The sequence below is a fragment of the Hyperolius riggenbachi genome, chromosome 6 (assembly GCF_040937935.1).
Source record: "Hyperolius riggenbachi isolate aHypRig1 chromosome 6, aHypRig1.pri, whole genome shotgun sequence".
NCBI lineage: Eukaryota > Metazoa > Chordata > Amphibia > Anura > Hyperoliidae > Hyperolius > Hyperolius riggenbachi.
The window spans coordinates 246,505,043-246,526,575 of NC_090651.1; the positions used below are offsets into that span (position 1 = coordinate 246,505,043).

Here is a 21,533-nt window from a genome sequence, read left to right on the forward strand (position 1 = left end):
CCATTCCAGCAATTTGCTAGAATATGAAGCCTTCTGCAAGAAGGAGGACAAAGATTGAGACATGCCAAACCCCAGATAATAGGTGGAATTTACAGGGAGCCCCCCTCCCTCCCTAATGCTCAATCTGCACAAATATCAATGGCACACTTTATATAAAATAGAGGCTAGAGCACAACTTGGCAGACATGACTACAAATAGACAGGACTTACTAAAAGCACACTGAAACGTCAAACAAACCAGGCTTAATTCTATTGCAGATGTGAAGACTTGCTCTGACAACCCACCAGCAATGCAATCAGCAGCTAGCACAGCTTTGAACATATGTGCTGGTCTTAGCCAGGCAAGCATGCTGACTGCTATGCAGGAGGGAAAAGGGGCAACAGTAGAATAGAAAATTCAAGTCAGCCAATTCCCCCCCCCCCCCCCCCCCCACTTGAGCCTAAGAACTTAGGGAACAACTGTACAAATAGTTGCCCAGTGATGGTGTAAAAGATCAGGCTGAGGGACAAATCTGCTATCTAAATGCAACCCAAGGGATGCTGACGTCGGGTAGTTAGATTGGCAGGTGGTTGTTGCTAGTGCATAGCAGGATTAAAAAACAAACAAACAAACCAAAAAAACCCACAAACAAAACAAAAAAAAAAATACATGTGTTCAAGGGTATTAAACATGGGTCCTTGTAGGACCCATAGGGAGAACCTGGAATCCTACCTTTCACTTTCAGATCTGTTTTTAACATGGTAAAGGATTACCAGTTTGCAGTCAGATATCTGTGTTTAGTTGTATTCAGGTAGCTTTGTACTGCTTGAAGCTGCACAAGGCTTGCTCAAGTAGGTGGGGAGAGGGGCACTTTCCAGATCAATATACAACTGACATTATCAGATGCCTCAGAGTTTCAGGAGATTTTAGATTCAATTCCCTTCTTCTAAAAACCTAATGTCTCAAACTAAAAGATCTGACACTGTATGATGGCCTTAAAGGTCTCCATTCTTGGCAGAATGCCTGAAGCATAGCTGGTGTGTGAATCAATGGAGAACGAAGCATGAAGACAGAATGGAGTTTGAGGATTCTACATAGTTCGGTTGAGCAATTGAGGCTCACATTCCCACCTCTGAGTCCAAGGTGAGATTATACAGATCTTCTGCAAAGAAAAGATGGCCAGCAAGACTCAAATAACGGGCAATCTAATTCAAATCAGATGCAACTTGGAACTGGGCAAATCAATGTATTTACTGACATTGTAACAGGCTAACTTTCAAGCTACATACAAATTCGTCATTATTTCTCCAAATTGGAGATGGCTTGCATGTACCAATTCAGAGAATCCTTTGAGATTTGCAAGAAGCCTTCCATCATGCCGCTTGCAAGCCACATAAGAGTATGGTAGCATCCTAGTCTTCAATTAGAATTTTTTTGTGCGGTCCAAGCTCCAATATACTGAGTGTATACACAAAGCTTTACTGCACTAGCTTTGGAATGTACAGTATTAGATGCTTCTGATACACCATAGACCCACACACCACTTATTGCTGTAAACCAGAACACATTTTGGAGAGAAACTGTAAACATAGTAACTATATTAAACAGGAATCCAGATATTGAGTGTTATACTACTCTACAATTTGGCACACACCAGTGGATCCTGCGGCCTACACTGGGCAGTGGCCATCCCTGGTCAGGGATGACCAATATAGTTACTTGTAAGTTCATATAGTAAAGAAAATAAAGAGAAGTGTCCTTTACCAAGCAAGCCCACAGCAGTGCGGTAGAATTACAGAACCGGGTTAGCATGGGAACATTCTTAGCGGATCATAAAATGATCACTTGAGTGTGATGGATTGCATACCATATAGAATATCCAGACGGATTGTCAGGGCATAAAATGGGAAGCAACAGTAACCAGCTAGGGAATCCCATGCCTGAAATAAAGGTAAAAGCTATAACAAGGGAAGGAATAATGAAACAAAATCAGAAAGCGGGATTTTAGAGAAAAAGCAATAGTAAAAAAAGGCAAATTATTTTAGAGTGGTATATCTGTCTACACACAGTTTAGTTTTGGTTGCATGGTTTTGGAGCCTCAGGTTTTAAAAGCCTATATGTAAAGATACTCTGTTAATGAAACATAGTAAGGGCCCGTTCACACTTAGAACCGCAGAACGCTGGCAATTACTGCTGGCGTTTTGCGGGAGTGATTTTCCTGCGATTAGCGCAAAAAAAAAATCACTGGACACTGCGGCGGTTTTGGAGCGATCATGCTTAGTGTGCTATGCACGCTAATCACAATCGCTAATCGCGGGACGCTAGTCGCCGGCAAACCGCTGCATGCAGCGCGGTTGCGGTTATCGCTAACTGCAACCACGGCAGTGAGAACACTGCCACTCGCTACATTGTGTAGCGGTTCTTGAGGAACCGCTAGTGGTTTGCCGTGAGCGAAATCCGCTCAGGTGCGAATGGGCCCTTAAGGATATGGAAGCTGCCATCTTAAAGGGAACCTAAACTGAGAAGGATATGGATTTTTCCTTTTAAAATACCAGTTGCCTGACTCTCCTGCTGATCCTGTGTCTAATACTTTTAGCCACAGCCCCTCAACAAGCATGCAGATCAAGTGCTCTGACTGAAATCAGACTGGATTAGCTGCATGCTTGTTTCAGGTGTGTCATTCAGCCACATCTGCAGCCATAGAGATCAGCAGGACTGCCAGGCAACAGGTATTGTTTAAAAGGAAACCTCCATATCCCTCTCAGTTTAGGTTCCCTTTAATCCTCATAAAAGCTGTCTTGCTGGTCATCTTGTGAGTGACTGGCCATATACAGATCACATGACTCAAGTCAGATCACTGGCTGCTTTGATGTTCCAAGTTTTATTTTCCCCTACTACTGAAGCCAAACTAACCATTGAAATACCCCTGTTACAGAGTTGTCATACTTCAAGATGGCAGCCTTTATATTCCTTACGCTACATGTGTCTTAAATGTTATCGATCTGGCTCCCCGTGATTACCTATAAGACATCAATGACACTGTGGAAAGTGTGTCCTGCATTCTTAGCAAGAGATTGTGGTTCTGAAAGGAGGTTGAACATAGTACCACTTCACAGTAGATCTACAGAGATCCAGCCATTATTTTGCAAACTTGATTCTCTACCCATTGTAAACACCACCCCCCAGGGAAAGCGAAAAAAAAAAAAAAAAAGAGAAAGTTGGATACTTTAAGCAAATTCCCCTAGCTGGTTACGCATTCAAAAATAAATGTGCTGCATACAGTTCTCCCACAATGCAACAAGAAAATCCCAACAGCCATATCAGTCCACATACATGTTGAATCCACAGTGAGAGGAGAGCCACCATGGCCGTAGCACTGCAGTAGACTGCACACTATCCTCTTGCAGAGATGGTTACACCAGGTCCAGCTTGAGCAAAACAAGGAATACTCTGTTCACATGACACTGGCTTGCAAAAGGCCACATAGCTGAAACTGTTCCTGCCTTATATGTAGGTCACTTTGCTACAAGATTAGGTAGGCTCTTATTCCCTGGAAACCACAGCAGAACCTGATCCTTGAAGTTGCCATGCCAAGTCCCGGGAAGAGCATACTTTTGGTCTATAGTTAGCAATCAGTGGACTGGGCTCTGGGTAATTTCAGTCTCTTCATACTGAGGTGGTATGTCTGTGTCATTTGATGAGGTCTGCTGCCCTGCCTGTTGCTCTTGATCCTCTTCTGGGCCATCATGTTCAGTGATGTCCTCCAGTTTCGGACCAGGTACAGAAGTGCCAACATCCCCACTGGGCTTAGCCATCTTTATGGCTTCTTCATAGGCAGGAGGGAGCTCTAAAGCATACAGGCTGTAAGCAGGGGGTGACATTGCTGTTCTGTCAGGCTCGCCAAATGCAAACATATGAGGATACTGTACTGAGCTGTATGCTGCATAAGAACAAAAATGAAAAAGAAATTAGTAAGGTTTGTGGCAAATTTCAAAAACAAAAAACATACACACAGACGGCCTCTTGAACTGTGTGCTCAGCAAGCAGTTACCAGACAGCAGCAAGCAGTTGCGAGAGTTTGAGAGGCATTTCACTGCCTGTCAATAGTCGGTGGAAAAGAGGCCTGGTAGTGATCTGCACTCTATAGATTTCTGTTCAAAGGGTATGTGAAGTGGGGAGTGGGGGGGGGAAAAAATTGCACTGTTTAACTTGCATTGGGTTTTTTTTCGAGCCCCTTGTCATTCTGGTCCCTTCCTAACATTACACACTGCTCCCTTCAGCCACTGTGCCCTTCTGAAAAATGGCAAACTGGGCCAGTCACAGGCTACTGCGCATGCCTTAATCACGTTTGTTGCATGTGCAGTAGAAATTTTTACTATCTGTGCAAGCGCAGACTGCTACTGGCCATGGCAGTGACGCACAGCCTGGGGCTATGCATGCACCTTTTACAGGCACTTCGTGGAATGACGGAGAGGGACCAGAACAACTACAGTGGGCTAGAAGAAGCCATAAGTAAATAGTGCAAATTTTCTTCTTCAACATCACAGATTTCAAAAGTTTGCCTTCTTAAAGGAATACTATCGATACCCAAGTGTTCTAAAATGACAGTGTGCAAATAATGTCTAAGTAGCTGTGTAAACATTTTCCTACTTTTCATGTTAAATATCAGAGGCAAAAGATGTAATTTATTGAGGGTAGGATTTAGCTATATTGGGACAAATCAATTGCAGAAGAGGTGTCTGCTTCAATGCACAGCCAGAGTTGCATATCAGACTACAGAAAGCAAACATAGCAAACTCGGGGGGGGGGGGGGGGGGGGAAAGAAGTATGAAAAAGCTGAGAATTAGCATAGGATCTGACTGCAGCTGTTGGGAGCTCTCTTCTCTGTCACACACAGAGCTACACATAGAGTTAACTTATCAAGTGTAAGGGGAATTTCCCCTCTCCTCATGGCTCAGTCAGCGTCAGTTTTGGCGTCAGTAAAGTTTAAACGTATTTTGATAACAGTAAACAAGAAGAAGTTGCTACTAAAATGTATACACCAGTACTTAGCAGCACTTCCCAAATAATTCCTGTGTCAATGGATAAAAAAATATGTGAATTGATAGAATTTGCGATAATTCAGGTTGGAGTGAGTACCGAGATGTCTCCCAGCGCTTCACTGCTGAAAATATGCAAATCAACCATAAGCTTCTAAGGGCAACAATGGTTAATTTGCATATATTCATCAGTGATGCACTGGGAGACATCTCGGAGCTCACTCCAACCTGAATTATTGCAAATACTTTGTTTTAAAGAGACACTGAAGTGAGAATAATTCTCGCTTTAGAGCTCATAGTTAAATGCTAAAACGCTGCTATCCCTTGACCCCCCCCAAAATCAACGACCAAATTGGTCATAGATTTTGCTGCTCCTAGAGGCAGGGCTAACTGCTGCAGCCCTGCCTCTAGTCGCGTCTATCAGCGGCGCATCGCCGCCTCTCAGCGAAGGAAGACTGAGAGGGGTAGGGGAGAGGCGGAGATACACGCTGACAGACGCGCATGGGGCAGGGCTGCGGCGGTTAGCTCTGCCTCAATCCAGAAGAGATCCCCGGCTGCACGGAGGGGATTTCGGGGGGGGGGGGGGGGGTAAGGGACCCCCTTTTAGCCACACGATAGCGGCGGTTTAGCAGGGGCACACATGCCCCTGCTAACTATGAGCTCTGAAGCAAGATTTATTCTCGCTTCAGAGTCTCTTTAAGAAAGCAAACGTGTTTTTCCATAACATTTTAGTAAGGGGGCTTTTTGGACCATTGTAGCCCCATACACACTCCAATGAGGCTGCTGGTAAGTCTATATTTCAAAGTGAAACTCATAATAAATACAAAAAAAATTTGAAAAGTTACTGCTCCCCTCACCATCACTTTATGGTTTGCAAGATTTGAGAGTTGTTGACTGGAACAAAGCATGCATCCAGTAAAATTAGTCTTGGCTTCATCCCTGTTGCAAGGGATAGGATGAACATAATCATGGAATGGGAAGCACAAGCCCCTGCTAAAGTGCTTCCCAGGAACCAGTGTTAGCCGTTGCACTCACCATGGTAAACATAGTGGAAGATTGTAAAAAAAAACAAACAAAAAAAAAAACACCCCTCCCCTTTACATGGAAGGGAGAGGTGAATACAGACAACCTCAGCAAAATGTCAGTCACTAGAACTTGGGATCACCTTTATATTGGTGGGGGGGAATCTGACATCTAATCAAACAGCTCATGTGTGGATTATTATAACAAGCCCTGCTACAGAATGTCTCTGCAAGACCAGAAATATATCTGTGTCTAGAGCTGGGCTTTAAAAAGGACGATATTTAAGTAAAAACACGCCTCCAAACATTTTTCACAAAGGCCTCAACTTGTTGCAATAGCCAGCTTGAACACCTCATGTTGTTCACAAGATGAATCTGCTGAAAAAAAGAAAAAAAAAAACAAAAAAAAAAAAAAAAACCCACACTTCATACCAGAATATTTTCCTTGGCACAAGGAAAGGTTTCAGGAGCCACATCAGCCTGTCTGATTACTCTCGCATCATGGTAGAAGAGCAGAGAGCACAGAGTGTTCCTTACGATGCTGGGCAGGGAATGGTTCTATGTACTCTATACTGTGCTTACTTTGCACAGAGCTTTAAATACTGGAGGTGCTGGCTGCTAGTCTGAGTTTCCCCTGGATCCAGAAACCATCCTGTGCTTATCACGGTGATGACAATACTTTCCCATATGTGACTTGAATTATAACTCATCTGATCAGTTTTCTGATCTTATCTCCCGATATGTGGATTAGATCTGGGCATAAAAATGTCACAGGATAGGAAGCAGTTGGCAGAGGTGTTGGGGAAGCTGTCAGCAGATAATACAACAGCAGTATTTGTGCTTTGCTTTACCATCAGTCTATGTTCAACAAATAGGAAGCCATAAGGTTCTAAAACATTCAGATGGGGATAAGCAATCTTTTCTAAATAAGTACAGCATGGATTCTACAAGACAGCTACTTACATGTGACAGTGCTGTGAATAGTGCTGTCGTTATCTATTGCAATCACAGTCACTTCATAGGGGTGATTTGGCAACGTCTGCACTGGAGGTTTCTTCTTTTTGCAGCAGAACTTGATGCAGCTGGCTGTGGTCCCGCAGAGCAAGAGAAGAAATATGGTGACCAGAATCAGCCTGGGAAGGAAGAAAGGAGACTCTGGGTTAATACAAACACAGACAGAGTAATGCTTCTCACTCTGGCACCACTATTATACAAGGCTTTAACACAGGGGCCCATCTGCTACAGCAGAAAGGAAAGTCAGTGGACCAATCTAATCCAAAGCTGGCATAGAAACAGCTTGGCAAAGCATACATGCCAACCACAGCAAGAGAAAAAAAAAAAACAAAAAAAAAAAAAGTCAACTACAGTACACTAGACTAATGCTGGGTACACCACACGTTTTCCTGCTCGATTTGACCATTTCCGACGTGCTCGATTCGGGCTTCGACCGTTCCTGCCGTCGATTTGCATGTTAAGTATGCAAAAATCAACGGCAGGAACGATTGAAGCCCGAATCAAGCACGCCGGAAATAGTCGAATCTGTCCCGATAGACCCGTGGATCGAGCGGGAAAAATGCATGGTGTGTACCCAGCATTAGAGGTATAAGGAAAAAAAATAAATAAAAATAAAAAAAAAATAATAATAAACTCCTCAAACACAGATTTAGTTCAAGCATAAGCTAGGCCCTAACCAGCAGCTCTATGCAAATCCATAGCTGCATTCTTCTCTAATCCCCTCAGCCACCAGGGTTTCCCCTTCCATGCTTTCAGGCCTAGTGCACACCAGAGCGGTTCGGTCGCGTTTTCAGATCAGATTGCGGATGTGGAAACGCTAGGGTAATGTATTTCAATGGGGTGGTGCACACCAGAGCGGGAGGTGTTTTGCAGAAACGCATACTCCCGGGCTGCTGCAGATTTTGGATTGCGGAGGAGTTTCTGCCTCCAATGTAAAGTATAGGAAAACCGCTCTGAAAAAAAAAAAAAAAAAAAGGCAGTTCAGAGCTGTTTTGCAGGCGTTTTTTGTTACAGAAGCTGTTCAGTAACAGCTTCACTACAACAATATCTGAAATCTACTACGCAAAGCAAAAAATAAATAATTTACAAAAAATGCTAGCTGAAACGCTACAGAAAAGAAAAACCCTTTTCAAAATCTGCTAGCATTTTGCGGATCTGCTAGCGGTTTTTGGTGTGCACCAGGCCTCAGTGTCCCAAATGGGAACCATTCAGCTGATAGGGATGGGTTAAAGGGAAGGTCCAGCAAAAAAAGAAAAAAAAAAAAAAAAAAAAAAAAAAAAAAAGGAGTTTCACTTACCTGGGGCTTCTACCAGCCCCATGCAGCCATCCTGTGCCCTCGTAGTCACTCACTGCAGCTCCAGTCCCCCACTGCCAGCATGCCGACCTCGGAGGTCGGCGGGCCGCATTGCGTACTTTTTTTACGCATTCCCGCTAGTGCAGGAACATTAACACATCCATTTTTACGTGTTCGTGGTTCAATGCATACATTTTTACGCATTAAACCACTAATGTGTAAAAATGTATGTGTTAATGTTCCTGCACTAGCGGGAATGCATAAAAAAATTTACGCAATGCGGCCCGTCGACCTCAGAGGTCGGCATGCTGCCAGCGGGGGACTGGAGCTGCAGTGAGTGACTACGAGGGCACAAGATGGCTGCATGGGGCTGGTGAAACTCTTTATTTTGCTTGGACCTTCCCTTTAAGATGGACAAAAACTAGAAACCCAACAGTAACAAACAAACAGAACATTTATATTGCGCTTTTCTCCTGGCTAACTCAAAGCGCCAGAGCTGCAGCCACTAGGATGCGCTCTATAGGCAGTAGCAGTGTTAGGGAGACTTGCCCAAGGTCTCCTGCTGAATAGGTGCTGGCTTACTGAACAGGCCGTGGTTCTGTTTAAATGCCATGTCCCTGTTATTTCACTCGGGACAGGAAACATCCCAGTAAGGACAGACAATACAATCAAAGGGTTCTAAACCTTCTCTGTGCTACCCAAAATATACTCAGAGTTTAGGTTTAATTATAATTAAAAGAAAGCCACCAACTTGAACCTTTAATTAAAATAAATATATCTGGGATTCTATCCACACAAATCATAACCCCCATTCAGTGATCCTAATTTCACAACCCACATGTACCCCTCACAAGTTGAACATCAACAATCCACAGCATGGAATATGGAAGTCTGCAGTTTCCTGGCAATTTCTATAGGGCTACACAATGGATTTCCTAGGCTTATTTTTAGGACAAACCAGGAAACAAAAGCTTAACATCTGACACAATCCCATTTAGTTTGTGCAGGGGGTCAAGTTCCAACATTGTAAACTTCCTTGCAGTTGTCACTACCCAGTCCCTGACCTTACACTAATCTGTTCCTTCCAACAACCGCTTCCTCATCTAGAAAAGCAGTTACTGCAACAGCTCCAGGTGCCGGCCATATACAAACGCTTTTGTGACATATATAGGACTACCTTAGTAAAACAGGAACAACTTTGTTAGGCTACATGTGACCTTTTTGAAATAGTTTTTATGGATTCTAGGGCGCAAGAGAAAGGTGTCAGACCACCTGATAAATACTGGCTTAGTTATACAGAAAACTTGTGAGGCAGGGATCAGTACAGCAGTCAGGCATATAGCATCATAGTCCTATGCAGGGGCGCTCTGTTGGGATAACAGTGCATACACTTTAGTTACAGGATGATGTGCATGTTTAAAATGGTAAGTGAGGCATACTTTCATAGTACTACTATACGCCTCACCGTCAAAGCTGTGATGCAACATTTTGCATACTACAGCGGATTCACACCACAACAGAATCTACAGAGAGTGTAAGAAGTCAAATAGTGAATTAGGAATCTGGTTAATTAATCGTAAATGTGATCAGTTTCAGGGCTCGTTTCCACTATTGCGGAACCGCCTGGATTCCACCGCTGATGAAATCGCATGCGGATGCGATTCCGTATGATTTTTTTGCCGCGAATTCGCATAGGTGAGGGTATGAGATTTTAACCATGTCACTGCCTGTGTGAATTTACATTGGTACCTATGCGAATTTGTGGCAAAAAACGCATGGGGAAAACGCATGCGATTTCCCTATTAAATACATTGTGTGCGATTCGCCTGCATTCCACACGCAGGCAAATTATGCAGGGTGTTCCGTGCAGATTTTCTCTGCAAAATAAAACGCTCCCGCAGACGCATAAGTGGAAACAGGCCCATTCACTTATATTGTCTATGCGAATCTGCATACGCAAGACGCATGCGGATTCGCGATAGTGGAAACGGGGCCTAAATCTCTACACTGCGAGGTATTGCTGCAAGCATTACACCAAGCTCACCTGACTGCTCCAGAGTGTAAGGAGAGTCTGTATACCCACAGCTATGGTTCTCCCAAGATGAGAAGAGTTAGAATCAATGTTGAGCTTGCATATCCTGACTAGAACAGTTTTTTCCCCACAGGCCACCCAGAAACCACACAATTCCCCTATATTACCATGATGGAAGGCTCTGTTTGGGCCCATTTCCACTATCTCGAATTTGCATAGCAATACAAGTGAATGTGACGGTTTCCACTTGTCAGGATTCCTTTGCAGTTTTCTGTGCAGAAAAAAAAATTTGCATGGCAGAGCCATCAGAATTCGCATGCCGCTATGCAATCAAAAAAAAAAAAAAAAAAAAAAAAAAAATCGCATACAATGTATTTCATAGGAAATTCGCATGCGGTTTGGGTATGTGAATTTTTATGCGAATTCACATAGAAACAATGGAAAAGCAAACCCAGCACTGCCATGGTTAAATTCGCATACATAGTCATCCATGCGAATTCGCATGAAAATTTGCATAGACTCGCATGCGAAATTCACATCCGCATGCAAATTTTTACTGCGACGATTCGCACTGCACAAGTGGAAACGGCCCCTTTAGGTTTTCTACACTGAAGCAGGTTGTATAGCCCTTGGCACAGCAGAGATTCCAGTTAACATTATCTCATAAGCTACTCTGAGCTCTCAAATAAGAGCAAAGTAAACAGCATAGGTGCCAGCTTCTGATGTTTGCTGCATGTCATAGGACATACTGCTCACATGTGACAATAATCACATGGGCTGGTGGATATCAGAGCGAGGGCTCACACTAAAAGCCTGTATGCATTAAAGAGTAACTGTCGAGCATAAAATCAAAAATCAATTCACGCTTTATTTTTATCTGGTAAACAAGTAATAAGGATGCTAATTATGCAATCCAAAAGTTAAATCACTATTACTTTTGTTGATAAATGATCATTGCCAAGTTTACATGACTTATTTGGTACACTTAAAAAAAAAATTGGTACACAAAAGAGAAGTTGCAGGGCATGCTGGGTTGTCTTTTTTGCTTCTCTACTTCCCCTCAGACTTAACTAATGCAGCCTGATTGGCTGAAGCCTCTTTCCCTCCCGTTTCCCCTCCCACACCTCTGTTCCTCTCTAATTGGCCAAAATTTCTCAGGCTGAAACAATGCACTTTCTATAGTGAAGGGCTGGCAAATCAGGCAGAGGAGACTAAGGGTGGAGATTACATCACGACTGGCTTTAAAATAGCCACAGTAAATATGGAAACTGTCTAGAATAGGATGCTCTATTTTTCCCTTGTAAAAAAAAGTCACAGGAATCATAACATGGACAGTGCAATACATATGTTATATAAGTAGATAAATACTTGCTCTACTTGCATATTTGGTTTTCTTTCCTGAGATAGTATGGCTGACAGCTCCTCTTTAACCATTTACCGCCATCCTAACGTATTAAAACGTCATGCTTACCGCTATTAACAGCAACATGACGTTTTAATACGTTGCGCATTCCCGCCGCTGCTACCGCCGTGTGTCCGCCGCTACCGCCGCCATTACCGTCGGGATCCCGTGCTGGGCGATTGGGGAAGAGGACTGAACAGTCCTCTACCCAATCGCAGTGCCTGGAGTGAATGGACGTGACCGCGAACAGCGGCTACGTCCATTCACATAAACAGGAAATGTAACAGTTTAATAAAGTGTGTTAAAAAAAAAAAAAAAAAAAAAAGTGAACACGTCCTATGAGTGTTCACCAGCGCCATCTTGTGGCCAAAAAGTATATTACACTTACAAAATACATACATTTTCAAGTATATACACATCATTAATAAAATTACACTTCCAACCCTCCCCCCCAAAAAAAACACTTGTAAAAAAAAAAATCAGCTTAAAAAAAATAAATAAATAGTTACCTTAGGGACTCAGCTTTTTTTATTCTATATTTTATGGGGGAAAATTAATTTTAATTTATTACATAGGGGCTTGTAATTATGGCCAGAACAAACAGAAAAATAACCACTTATATTTCAAAATAATATACTGTCGCCATACATTGTGGTAGGGACATAATCTAAACGGTTTAATTATCGGGACCACTGGGCAAATAAAACGTGTTTGTTTTATCCACAGGAGAATGTTTAATTTTAAAACTATAAAGGCTGAACACTGAGAAATAATGATTTTTTTTCTTTTTTTTTCTGTTTTTCTCATTAAAATGCATTTAGAATAAAAAAATTCTTAGCAAAATGTACTATCCACAGAAAGCCTAATTGGTGGCGAAAAAAACGAGGTATAGATCATTTTCTTGTGATAAGTAGTAATAAAGTTATTAGGGAATAAAAGGGAGGAGCGCTGACAACTGAAAATTGCTCTGGTCCGTTAGGATAAAAACCCTTGGGGGTGAACTGGTTAACAGCTCATGTTGCCTCAGTTTTGGGCACCATTCCCAAGTGTTTACGGGTGTCCCACCGTCTGAGAACGGTTTAGCAATCACATGGACTGGAAAATCATGCCCAGTTGCTTTTTGTTCAGCACTAGGCACTGACAGCTTGTTCCAAATCATCCTTCCACAGCACCAAACATGTATGCAAGGCAATATCTGAAAAACTACTAGAGCCATTTACTGCGCTAAAATGGGTAGATTCCATTGTTGAGAACATCTGTTATTTGGGCTTACAGGCTCTTTAAGACATAGCTGGCTGCAAACTGCAATTAAACTTTAAATTTTTAAAGCCCAAATGCCAGTATTTTTAGTTTTAGATTCTGAATGAATAATGCAAGAGGGATTATTTAGTGACTATTTTAGCTCATTAGCATCTCCAGCATCATGGTATTCTGCTCTCATTACTCCAATCCCCTTTTTGGCAAAGCACAAACCTACTGCATTCACAGGTTATTGATGGAACTGTGTTTCTGCTCTATTACATTTGAGGGCCTTTTTACACCTACAGGTAATTCCTGTGGTGTTACCCTAATTTATCTCAAGGGGCTACAAAAGCAATGAAAGTCTATGGAAACCAACGCAAAGGGCACCAGCACGTTACACCAAGCACAGTGCTTAAAAGGGAACCTAAACTGAGAGGGATATGGACGTTTCCTTTTAAACAATACCAGTTGCCTGGTAGCCCTGCTGATCTCTTTGGCTTCTGTATCACAGACCTGAAACAAGCTAATTCAGTCTGATTTCAGTCAGAGCACCTGATCTGCATGCTTGCTCAGGGGCTGTGGCTGAAAGTATTAGAGACACAGGATCAGCAGGAGAGTCTGGCAACTGGTATTATTTTAGAAGGACAAATCCATAGCTTCTCAGTTTAGGTTCCCTTTATCGCATGGTGCTTGGGGTAATGGAACTATGGGCGACACATGTAGTTTACATGGTGTAGTACAGTGCATCATGCATGCACAGAATGACAGGAATCCCAGTGATGCGCTTCCTGCCCAGCAGGGAGAAAGTCACTGAGCAAGGCTATGCATATTACCCCATCGGCGCACTCTGCCACTGGTCATACGAGCAAGGTTTTTTTTATGCTGCGATGCAGCAGGAGCATCCCAACGCTAAAACAAAGTGTAAAACTGGCGAAAAAAGGGAACATGGATAAGGATAACTTTTGCGATTCATAACTTTCAGAATTAAGCTACTGAAGTCTTTAGGTTCTTTACATTCCCTCCCTACCCAGCTGAGAACTTGAGGTGGTAATGCGTGATTCAGTGAGTCGTTAAATCCATGTCCAGTCAGAGCCGCAGCACCACCTGCTGGACTGAATGTACTGCGTCAGTCCGGAAGCAGTTAAAGACAAACTTTTAGATAAAACGTACTGCAGGCAGTGTGTCACTCCGCCGGAACTAGTCACATCGCAAATAAGCCCAATAAAGAGCAAGCAATTTTAAACAATTATTTGATTCTCCTTTCACCTTTTTGCTTGTCCAACTTCTTCCCTGGGAAGTAAGCCTACCATATATCAATAGGAGAGATGGTCAATGAGATATAAAGAATTCCAAGATGATGCAAAATTATGCAAATGTAGGCAGCTTGAAAACTGACCAAATGAAGCAGAGGTGGGATTTGATTGGTCCATACACAGGCAGCATAGATTAGCATAACTACATCAATTATTTATAGCTCATAGACCACCACCAATCATTTAGATATTTGTACTAGATTAGAAGAAAAAAAAAATAAAAAAATAAAAAAAAAACTGCCCGCACAGCTTTATATTGCATCAAGCAGTAGCCGTGTTCCAATCTGTATTAAGATTGCTCTGAACTCTAATCAAATATCTAATGGTGTTCAGCAGCAATCCAGGTAAACAATTACTATAAAGAAAGTATACAAGGAGAAGGAAAAAAACAAACACAAATTGATGTGATGCAGACAGGATACATTTCCTCAATACTCCTTTAATGATAGAAAACCAAAGCCAGATTTAGAAGCCTCTGTAAGCAGGATATCTGGGGGGTTTGAAATAGCAGGAGAGCCCATCATATGACCAGGCACGCGGTACATTATATTCATATGATATTCTGGCCACAGTTCTCAGGACACATGCTTGGGTCTATTTCTGTACCAGGCTCTAATGCCACTGGGGTCAGAGCAAACACTGGCCTCAATTTCACTGCTGCAAAGAAGCAGCTTTCAGGGACAGGCAGACAGATGGCAAAAAACACAGTGCAAATACCAGGAATAGATGTTAAGAGCTGCTGAGAAAACAGTGCCGCTTTTAGCGAAATTAACCTAGCCTCTAAAACTCCACTTCAATCTGTTTAAAGGCTTGTTTTAACAGCATTCTATAGATTGCTATTAATCTTCCACGTGGTTTTAGTTGCCATAATACCAGATCTCATAAAAGTTGTAATAAGCTTGTGCTACTCACCAGACATACCACAAGTTGACCCAGTTTGTACTCTGATGGCAATTCCTATAAAAAAAAACAAAACGACAATATATAAAATCAATCTACACTGAAAAATTCCTTTGATAAAACCAAACTACAGGTATCTGCTTGCTAAATTCATATTAAATTTGTGCAAACCATGTTCTCTGATCAATGAAGCAGTAATGAGGCAGATTTCTGAATTTGCTACCCATTCAGTGTTGTGACGGCATCCTGCTGGCCCTATAGCTTCCCCATTCTTAACATAGCCATACACTCAATTATGGCCAGCTTTGCCAATCCAACCGATTCCCATTCAGTTGGAAATGGATCAAAAACTGACAGATTGCAACACTGCACTGCAATTTCTATAGAATAGATTTCAGCAAAAATCTATTAAAGGAAGGGAACCAGAGAGGAACGGGCTGGAAAAAAAAAAAAAAAAAAAAAAAAAAAAAAAAAAGGGAGAACAAGATTTTATACATACCTGGGGCTTCTTCCAGCCCCATAAGCCTGGATCGCTCCCACGCCGCCATCCTCCGCTTCCTGGATCGGCGGTGCCGGGTCCCGTCACTTCCGGCAGACGTGGACAATTGTTCGCATCACAGGGGTTCCCTCCATACTCGTACGCATGAGCCTGCGCAGTAGGCAGCCTCATGCGTATGTGTATGGAGGGAGCCCCGTGTGATGTGGACATTTGGCCAAGTCTGCCAGCCGACTGGCGGCAATGACGGGACCCGGTACCGGCGAATCCAGGCAGCAGAGGACGGTGTCGTGGGAGCGATCCGTGCGTATGGGGCTGGAGGAAGCCCCAGGTATGTATAAAAGCTTCCCCCCCCCCCCCCAACCTCTCTGGTTCCCTTTAAGCATTAAAGTGTATCTGAGATGGCAGAATAAAAAAATTGTGCATGCACCAAAAAGCCGACTGGCATGACCAAGCCAGATTACTGGGCCTGATTGTGGCCAAATGGAGGCACTTGGGAGGACAGCTAGGGATGCATCGGTGCTCAAAGGGCTGGAAGAAGCCCCTAGTATAAAAAATTTTTATTCTGCCATCTCAGGTTTACTTTAACCAAACTGCAAGCTTTGGATTGATTAAAGAAGTGCAAAGCCCCATTGCTCTTGTCCTACCCCCTTGCAGACTCTTCCGCAATGTCAGATCCGACTTTTGGGCAATTAAGATCTCAAAATCAATCTGATAAGTTGGAGCAATAGAGGACTGGTAGATTTGATCAAATCACCCGGAAACAGATTTGGTGGTTGCCAAGACAAGACACAGACCATTTATATTGTGCTTTTCTCCTAGCGGACGCAAAGCACTTGAGCTGCAGCCACTAGGGCATACTCTAGTAGCAGTATTAGGGAAGTCTTGCCCAAGGTCTCCTCACTGAATAGGTGCTGGCTTACTGAACAGGTAGAGCCCTTAACCAGTACACTATCCATCCACTTGTAATTAAACTATCTAATACAATGATCAGTTGTCCCAGTGACTTGTTCTGCTGACCACTCAGGCATACCCAACATATAAAAAAAAAAAAAATTAAAAAAAAAAAAAAATCATGTTATCAGTCACATACAGCATTGAAGGTTTGTTGTGACAGCTGCCAATCAAAAGATATGAGTAGGAAGCCTGCTGGGATCAGACTGGGCGGGAAGAACCATACATTGATTTGGAACTTCTGTCTGATCAATTACTGACTGGGAAATTGAAAAAGGGGCTTGAATGCCTAAATTGTTTGCCAGGGATCTGCCTGTATGTATAAGGCCTTAGGAGGTTATGTGTTAGGTTATGTTTTTTAGCAATGCCCAAGTCTTCGCTCAGGAATAAAACAAATATACCTACCCAGGCTCTTGACATTGAGGATCATTGTCAGCCAGGCACAATGAGATCTAGAATGTGGGAAGAAAAAAACAAATTATTAAAATGTGGAACAAAAGGTGAAATTAAAACAGTTAGTCAGCACAAACTTAATTCACTTTTTTTAACCTGGGATTGAGCGTTTCTGAAGTGCTGGTAAACTACATACATTTCATTTGCTTGTCTCTTGTTTACAGTAACAAATTTGTTTCACTCTGAACTGATGGCAGTCTGCTCTAATCTGAGAGCAGAGTGAGCCCTGAGGCGAGTGGGAATTCCCTCACAGTGCATCTGTTAAACCTGTGTGTGAGACAGCGCAAAAGACAGTTTGCTAACGCCTTGACAAAGGGGACCGCATTGGCCCCAAAACGATAGTCGGTGTAGACGACTGTTGGTCTTACATGTGTGCATACGGAACAAGAAACACAGTTTGTTCCTGAAGTCTGTGTGCAGATCCCCCTTTGGATTACTGGATACGCTTCGCTCGTCTATTTCCGCCTTACCCGAATAAAGAGCTGCTAGTGCACCTGCACAGGATCACGGCAGGTAAATATTTACCTCGTCGCACTTCAGGGCGTCCCGACGCTTAAATGGAGGGATGGAGGAGGACAGGGGAAGCCTTGTTAGGATCTAGAGGCTTTCCCCCTCCCAAGGTAAGTATCCCCTATAGGATTTTTTTTCCAGTTACAGATTCTCTTCAACATGAAGAGTAGGAAAATGTTTACACAGCTACTTAGACATTATTTGTACATTGTCATTTTAGAACACTTGGTTTGATAGTGTTCCAGTAAAGTAAACTATCTGCCTTTCAGAATAAGGGACCTGCAGCAAGTGATTCTTCTCTCCCCTCCCCCCCCCCCCCGATTAGGTCAGTTGTCTATGCCACATTCACACACTATAAAACCATAAGGGCTTGATTTATTAGAAGCAGCAATTGACATGGACAAGGTCTGCAGATACTTGCCAGCCATATACCGGACAGTTTTTATTATATCATTTGTTATTTGATGATCTCTACAGTAGTGCGAAAGAATGCCTGTTTCTTGCACATGACAACATGTTCAAATTTATCAGTAAAAGGTTACTTATCTTCAGAACATTTACTCCAGTGTCATCTACACTTTCAGAGTTAAATCTGAAAGAGCGGGGCCAACATTAGGCCCATGACAGTAGCAACAGAATGCTAGCTATAACCCACTGCTAAAAGTTATTCATAGTCATTCTTCTAGGGCATACATGTCAAACTCTGGCTCACCAGCCAAATCTGGCCCACAGAGCCATCTAGTTTGACCCGCAAGATGTTTTCCCCCTTTGCATTATGTTTGGCCCACTCTAGACCACCAGGGAAGCCATATTAAGGAGAGGCGGAAAGCACCAGACACCAGAGAACTGTAGCGGAGACAGGGAGCCACGAGACAGTTAACTGTATAGGGGAGGGAAGGAGGAGGATCACTAGACACTAGGGAACAGTATCAGGAGGGTGTGGGCATTAGAGACCAGGGAGGGAGGAGGCACAAGAGTTTGGCCCATGACTTGGTCCCAGTGTTCAATTTCAGCCCACTTTGTATGTGTGCTCGACACCCATTCTAGGGGGTGATGGTTAGACACAATCTTCAAATCAGAGATTAGATTTGTAGTTCGCTGTTGGATCCATGCATAACACCTTTTGCAGCACACCATAAATGCCTGTCAAAGGGTTGAAGCAGCTTTCTTATTGCTGCTGAACCATATGGCAGCACTGGACCTATCCAATTGTAGGGGGAAAACAGATCTGTAGTCACAGCAGTCATGCTAGCTTTGTACTGTACTAACTAGTACTAAACTGTTTACCCCTAAACATTGAACACCTCTCCACAACTTTACCAAAAAAATAAATAAAATACTTGGCTACACATGTCTGATTTGTACAACTTAAATTTTGGCACTTGGTGATGCCCATAGTTAGAATATTGGTACATTTCCACAAAGGATATTCCCTTATGGGCTGTATTTTGGCTGGGGTGTAGGAAGCTCTTCCCAGTCAGGTGGCAATCCTTGAACAATGGCTTAACACACACACTTTGATGGAGTAGTGCACAGCATGCTGTGTGTTCACCGAGTAACGTGTGCATTAACTGTAGCGGTGAAGCGTGCTTTCATTGTATGCTTTATATTACACCATGCAGTGTGAAAGGACGCCAAGTGATAAATGTAGCCTTGCTTACCCTAGCATGCAACACTGACCCTACTAATAGTCGTACCCAAAGTTCAAACGCAAGCTGGAATTAACTCAGCCATAGCAGATGATAAAGACTGCCTCAGTCAAAAATCATGAGTGACTCCAGCATGTGTACTGCAGCAGCCCGATGTCTGCCAGATATCAGGCATACCATATCTTCTAGCTATCTTCAGTGATCCAATACCTGATCTCAATGTTTGTCTCACTCCCCTGGGAATCTGCTTTGTTTTATACTGCTAGCTTACACTCCGCCCCCTCCATAGCAAAGGAAGCATTGCTAGCCTACAGGCTAATGACGCATCCATATAGCATCGGCACAGCACTGTCGCCCAAGTGATCGTGTGCCAACCTCTACAGGTGATACACCAGTGCTTATCTTCTGCCACCACCTTATCAGATGCTCAATTTGAGCACCAGCACATGCCTACAGTAAAACAGAGCGCCAGCGATCAACGTCAGCATAGAAAAGGCACCAGCGGTGCCCGAATACAGCACGCAGTGCTGCAAAGCAGCCATTCCCTACTGAACTGAGCGAAGGCACCCAAATGAAGCATCGACATTGTGACCGACTAAGCAATAGCTACAAAATTTGATGTAATCTAAAGTAATCAAATTCAGTGAGGGTAAACATAGCTACCTTTAATAAAATAGGCCCTATGTAAGGGGTTTACCTTTCTACTTGCAGAATGTACAGTAAAATGAAATACACAAAGCTCTGCTGGGCAGTTACATATTACATTTACATATATACACCTAGTCATGATTTGGATATTAACCTCCAGCTACCATGAAAAATATGATGCTGAAAGCAGCCACATGGAAGGCCTCATGCAGAGTAACCAAGGAATACCCAGCAAACCACTCTCACTCCATTGAAAGTCCCCTTGACAGACCAGAATATAATATATATTTGGTTGGCAGAGGCTACTAAACACTGACCAAGAAAAAAAAAAGACCAGTATTCATACATAATTCTAACTAGGCCAGTAATGCCAGCAAGTTATAGCTTGTTTGCAGCAAAACACAGAGGCCATTCCAGACTGTAGCCATTGTATGCTAGATTATAGTGTGCAAGGAGGTGGAGTAAAAGCATAATAAGTCTATACATTAATAGCGTTTTTCACTGAGAGATATATACACAGTATATTTTTTTATTTTAATCAGGTTTTCATAAATCACCAAGTCTAGCACTGAGATCAGTTCAGAGCAGGAGAACAAGGAGGCCATAGAAGAAGGTAGAGGGGAGTTGGCCTCGGTAGAAGTAGATTATTTGTATATCCCTGGTGAAAAGCTACTTTCATGCTACAACTAAGGAGGGGATGGAGCACATTTGCAGCTACAGCAGCAGCACCTCCTTCCAGACAGGCCAACACTGCCAATCAGATCCCTGATAAAAGCTGTCAATTAGGACACTAGCACAACTGCTGCAACACCTCCTAAAGCCTGATATCCACATCGAAAATTTTGATTGGCCAATATCACCACCTCATACTACATGGAGGTGGCAAAATTAGCTGGTAAAATTGGATGGGTGTATCAACAAGCTATCAATCAGCTCTCTGCTGCTGCAGCACCTTCTCTGGCGATCAGCCCCCTAACTGCTGCAGCACCTCTTTCTGAACAGAGACTGACATCTGACCGCTTGCAAAGCTTCTGCACGTCCTCCCAGTATAGACGGACCTAACAGCTGCTGCGGTAGCAGCACACAGTGTCGCGGCGCTCCTGCAGCACCCCCGCCCAGGCACAGACCCCCTAGCAGCACTGCCGCAGGATAGGATGGGCTGCTGGCAGACGTGAGCCGCAGAGAGGCAGGCATGGATGTAGTGAGGTTCACGTGGCGTGACATTCTACATCCAGAGAACAAAGAAAACACAGAGTAGCTTCCTTACCATTAGCTGCAGACAGCCCAGCAACAGGAGCCCCCCACGGGCGCTAAATCCACACATCCTCATGACTCCTGGGAGGTACAGTCAGCGAATGAAGAATGCACCACGTAGACTCCCGGGTAACCACACACACAAAATAAGCCGATAGCCAGAGACAGCACTGCAACACGAGCTGACATCACTGGAGTTTATAACTGCTATCCCGCCCCTACCCTAATCCCCGCCCTTAGCAGCCTGGCCCCGCCCATCACTGTACTGTAGTCTTTGCTGACCTGCTGCCAGGCGGACTGAGGCTGAGTATGTGAGAGTAGAGATGGGAAG

At 43.3% G+C, this 21,533-nt stretch overlaps 1 protein-coding gene across 1 annotated transcript; it reads right to left on the reverse strand.

Moving 5' to 3' along the window:
* Positions 1–421: 421 nt before the first annotated feature.
* On the reverse strand, positions 422–21,390 carry TMEM52 (transmembrane protein 52). Its single transcript, XM_068240648.1, has 5 exons — positions 21,216–21,390; positions 17,094–17,140; positions 15,251–15,295; positions 7,005–7,174; positions 422–3,920 (listed from the first exon to the last, which is right to left on the reverse strand). The coding sequence occupies exons 1-5, from the start codon at positions 21,276–21,278 to the stop codon at positions 3,613–3,615; spliced, it is 633 nt and encodes a 210-aa protein (XP_068096749.1). The 5' UTR covers positions 21,279–21,390; the 3' UTR covers positions 422–3,612.
* Positions 21,391–21,533: the final 143 nt, after the last annotated feature.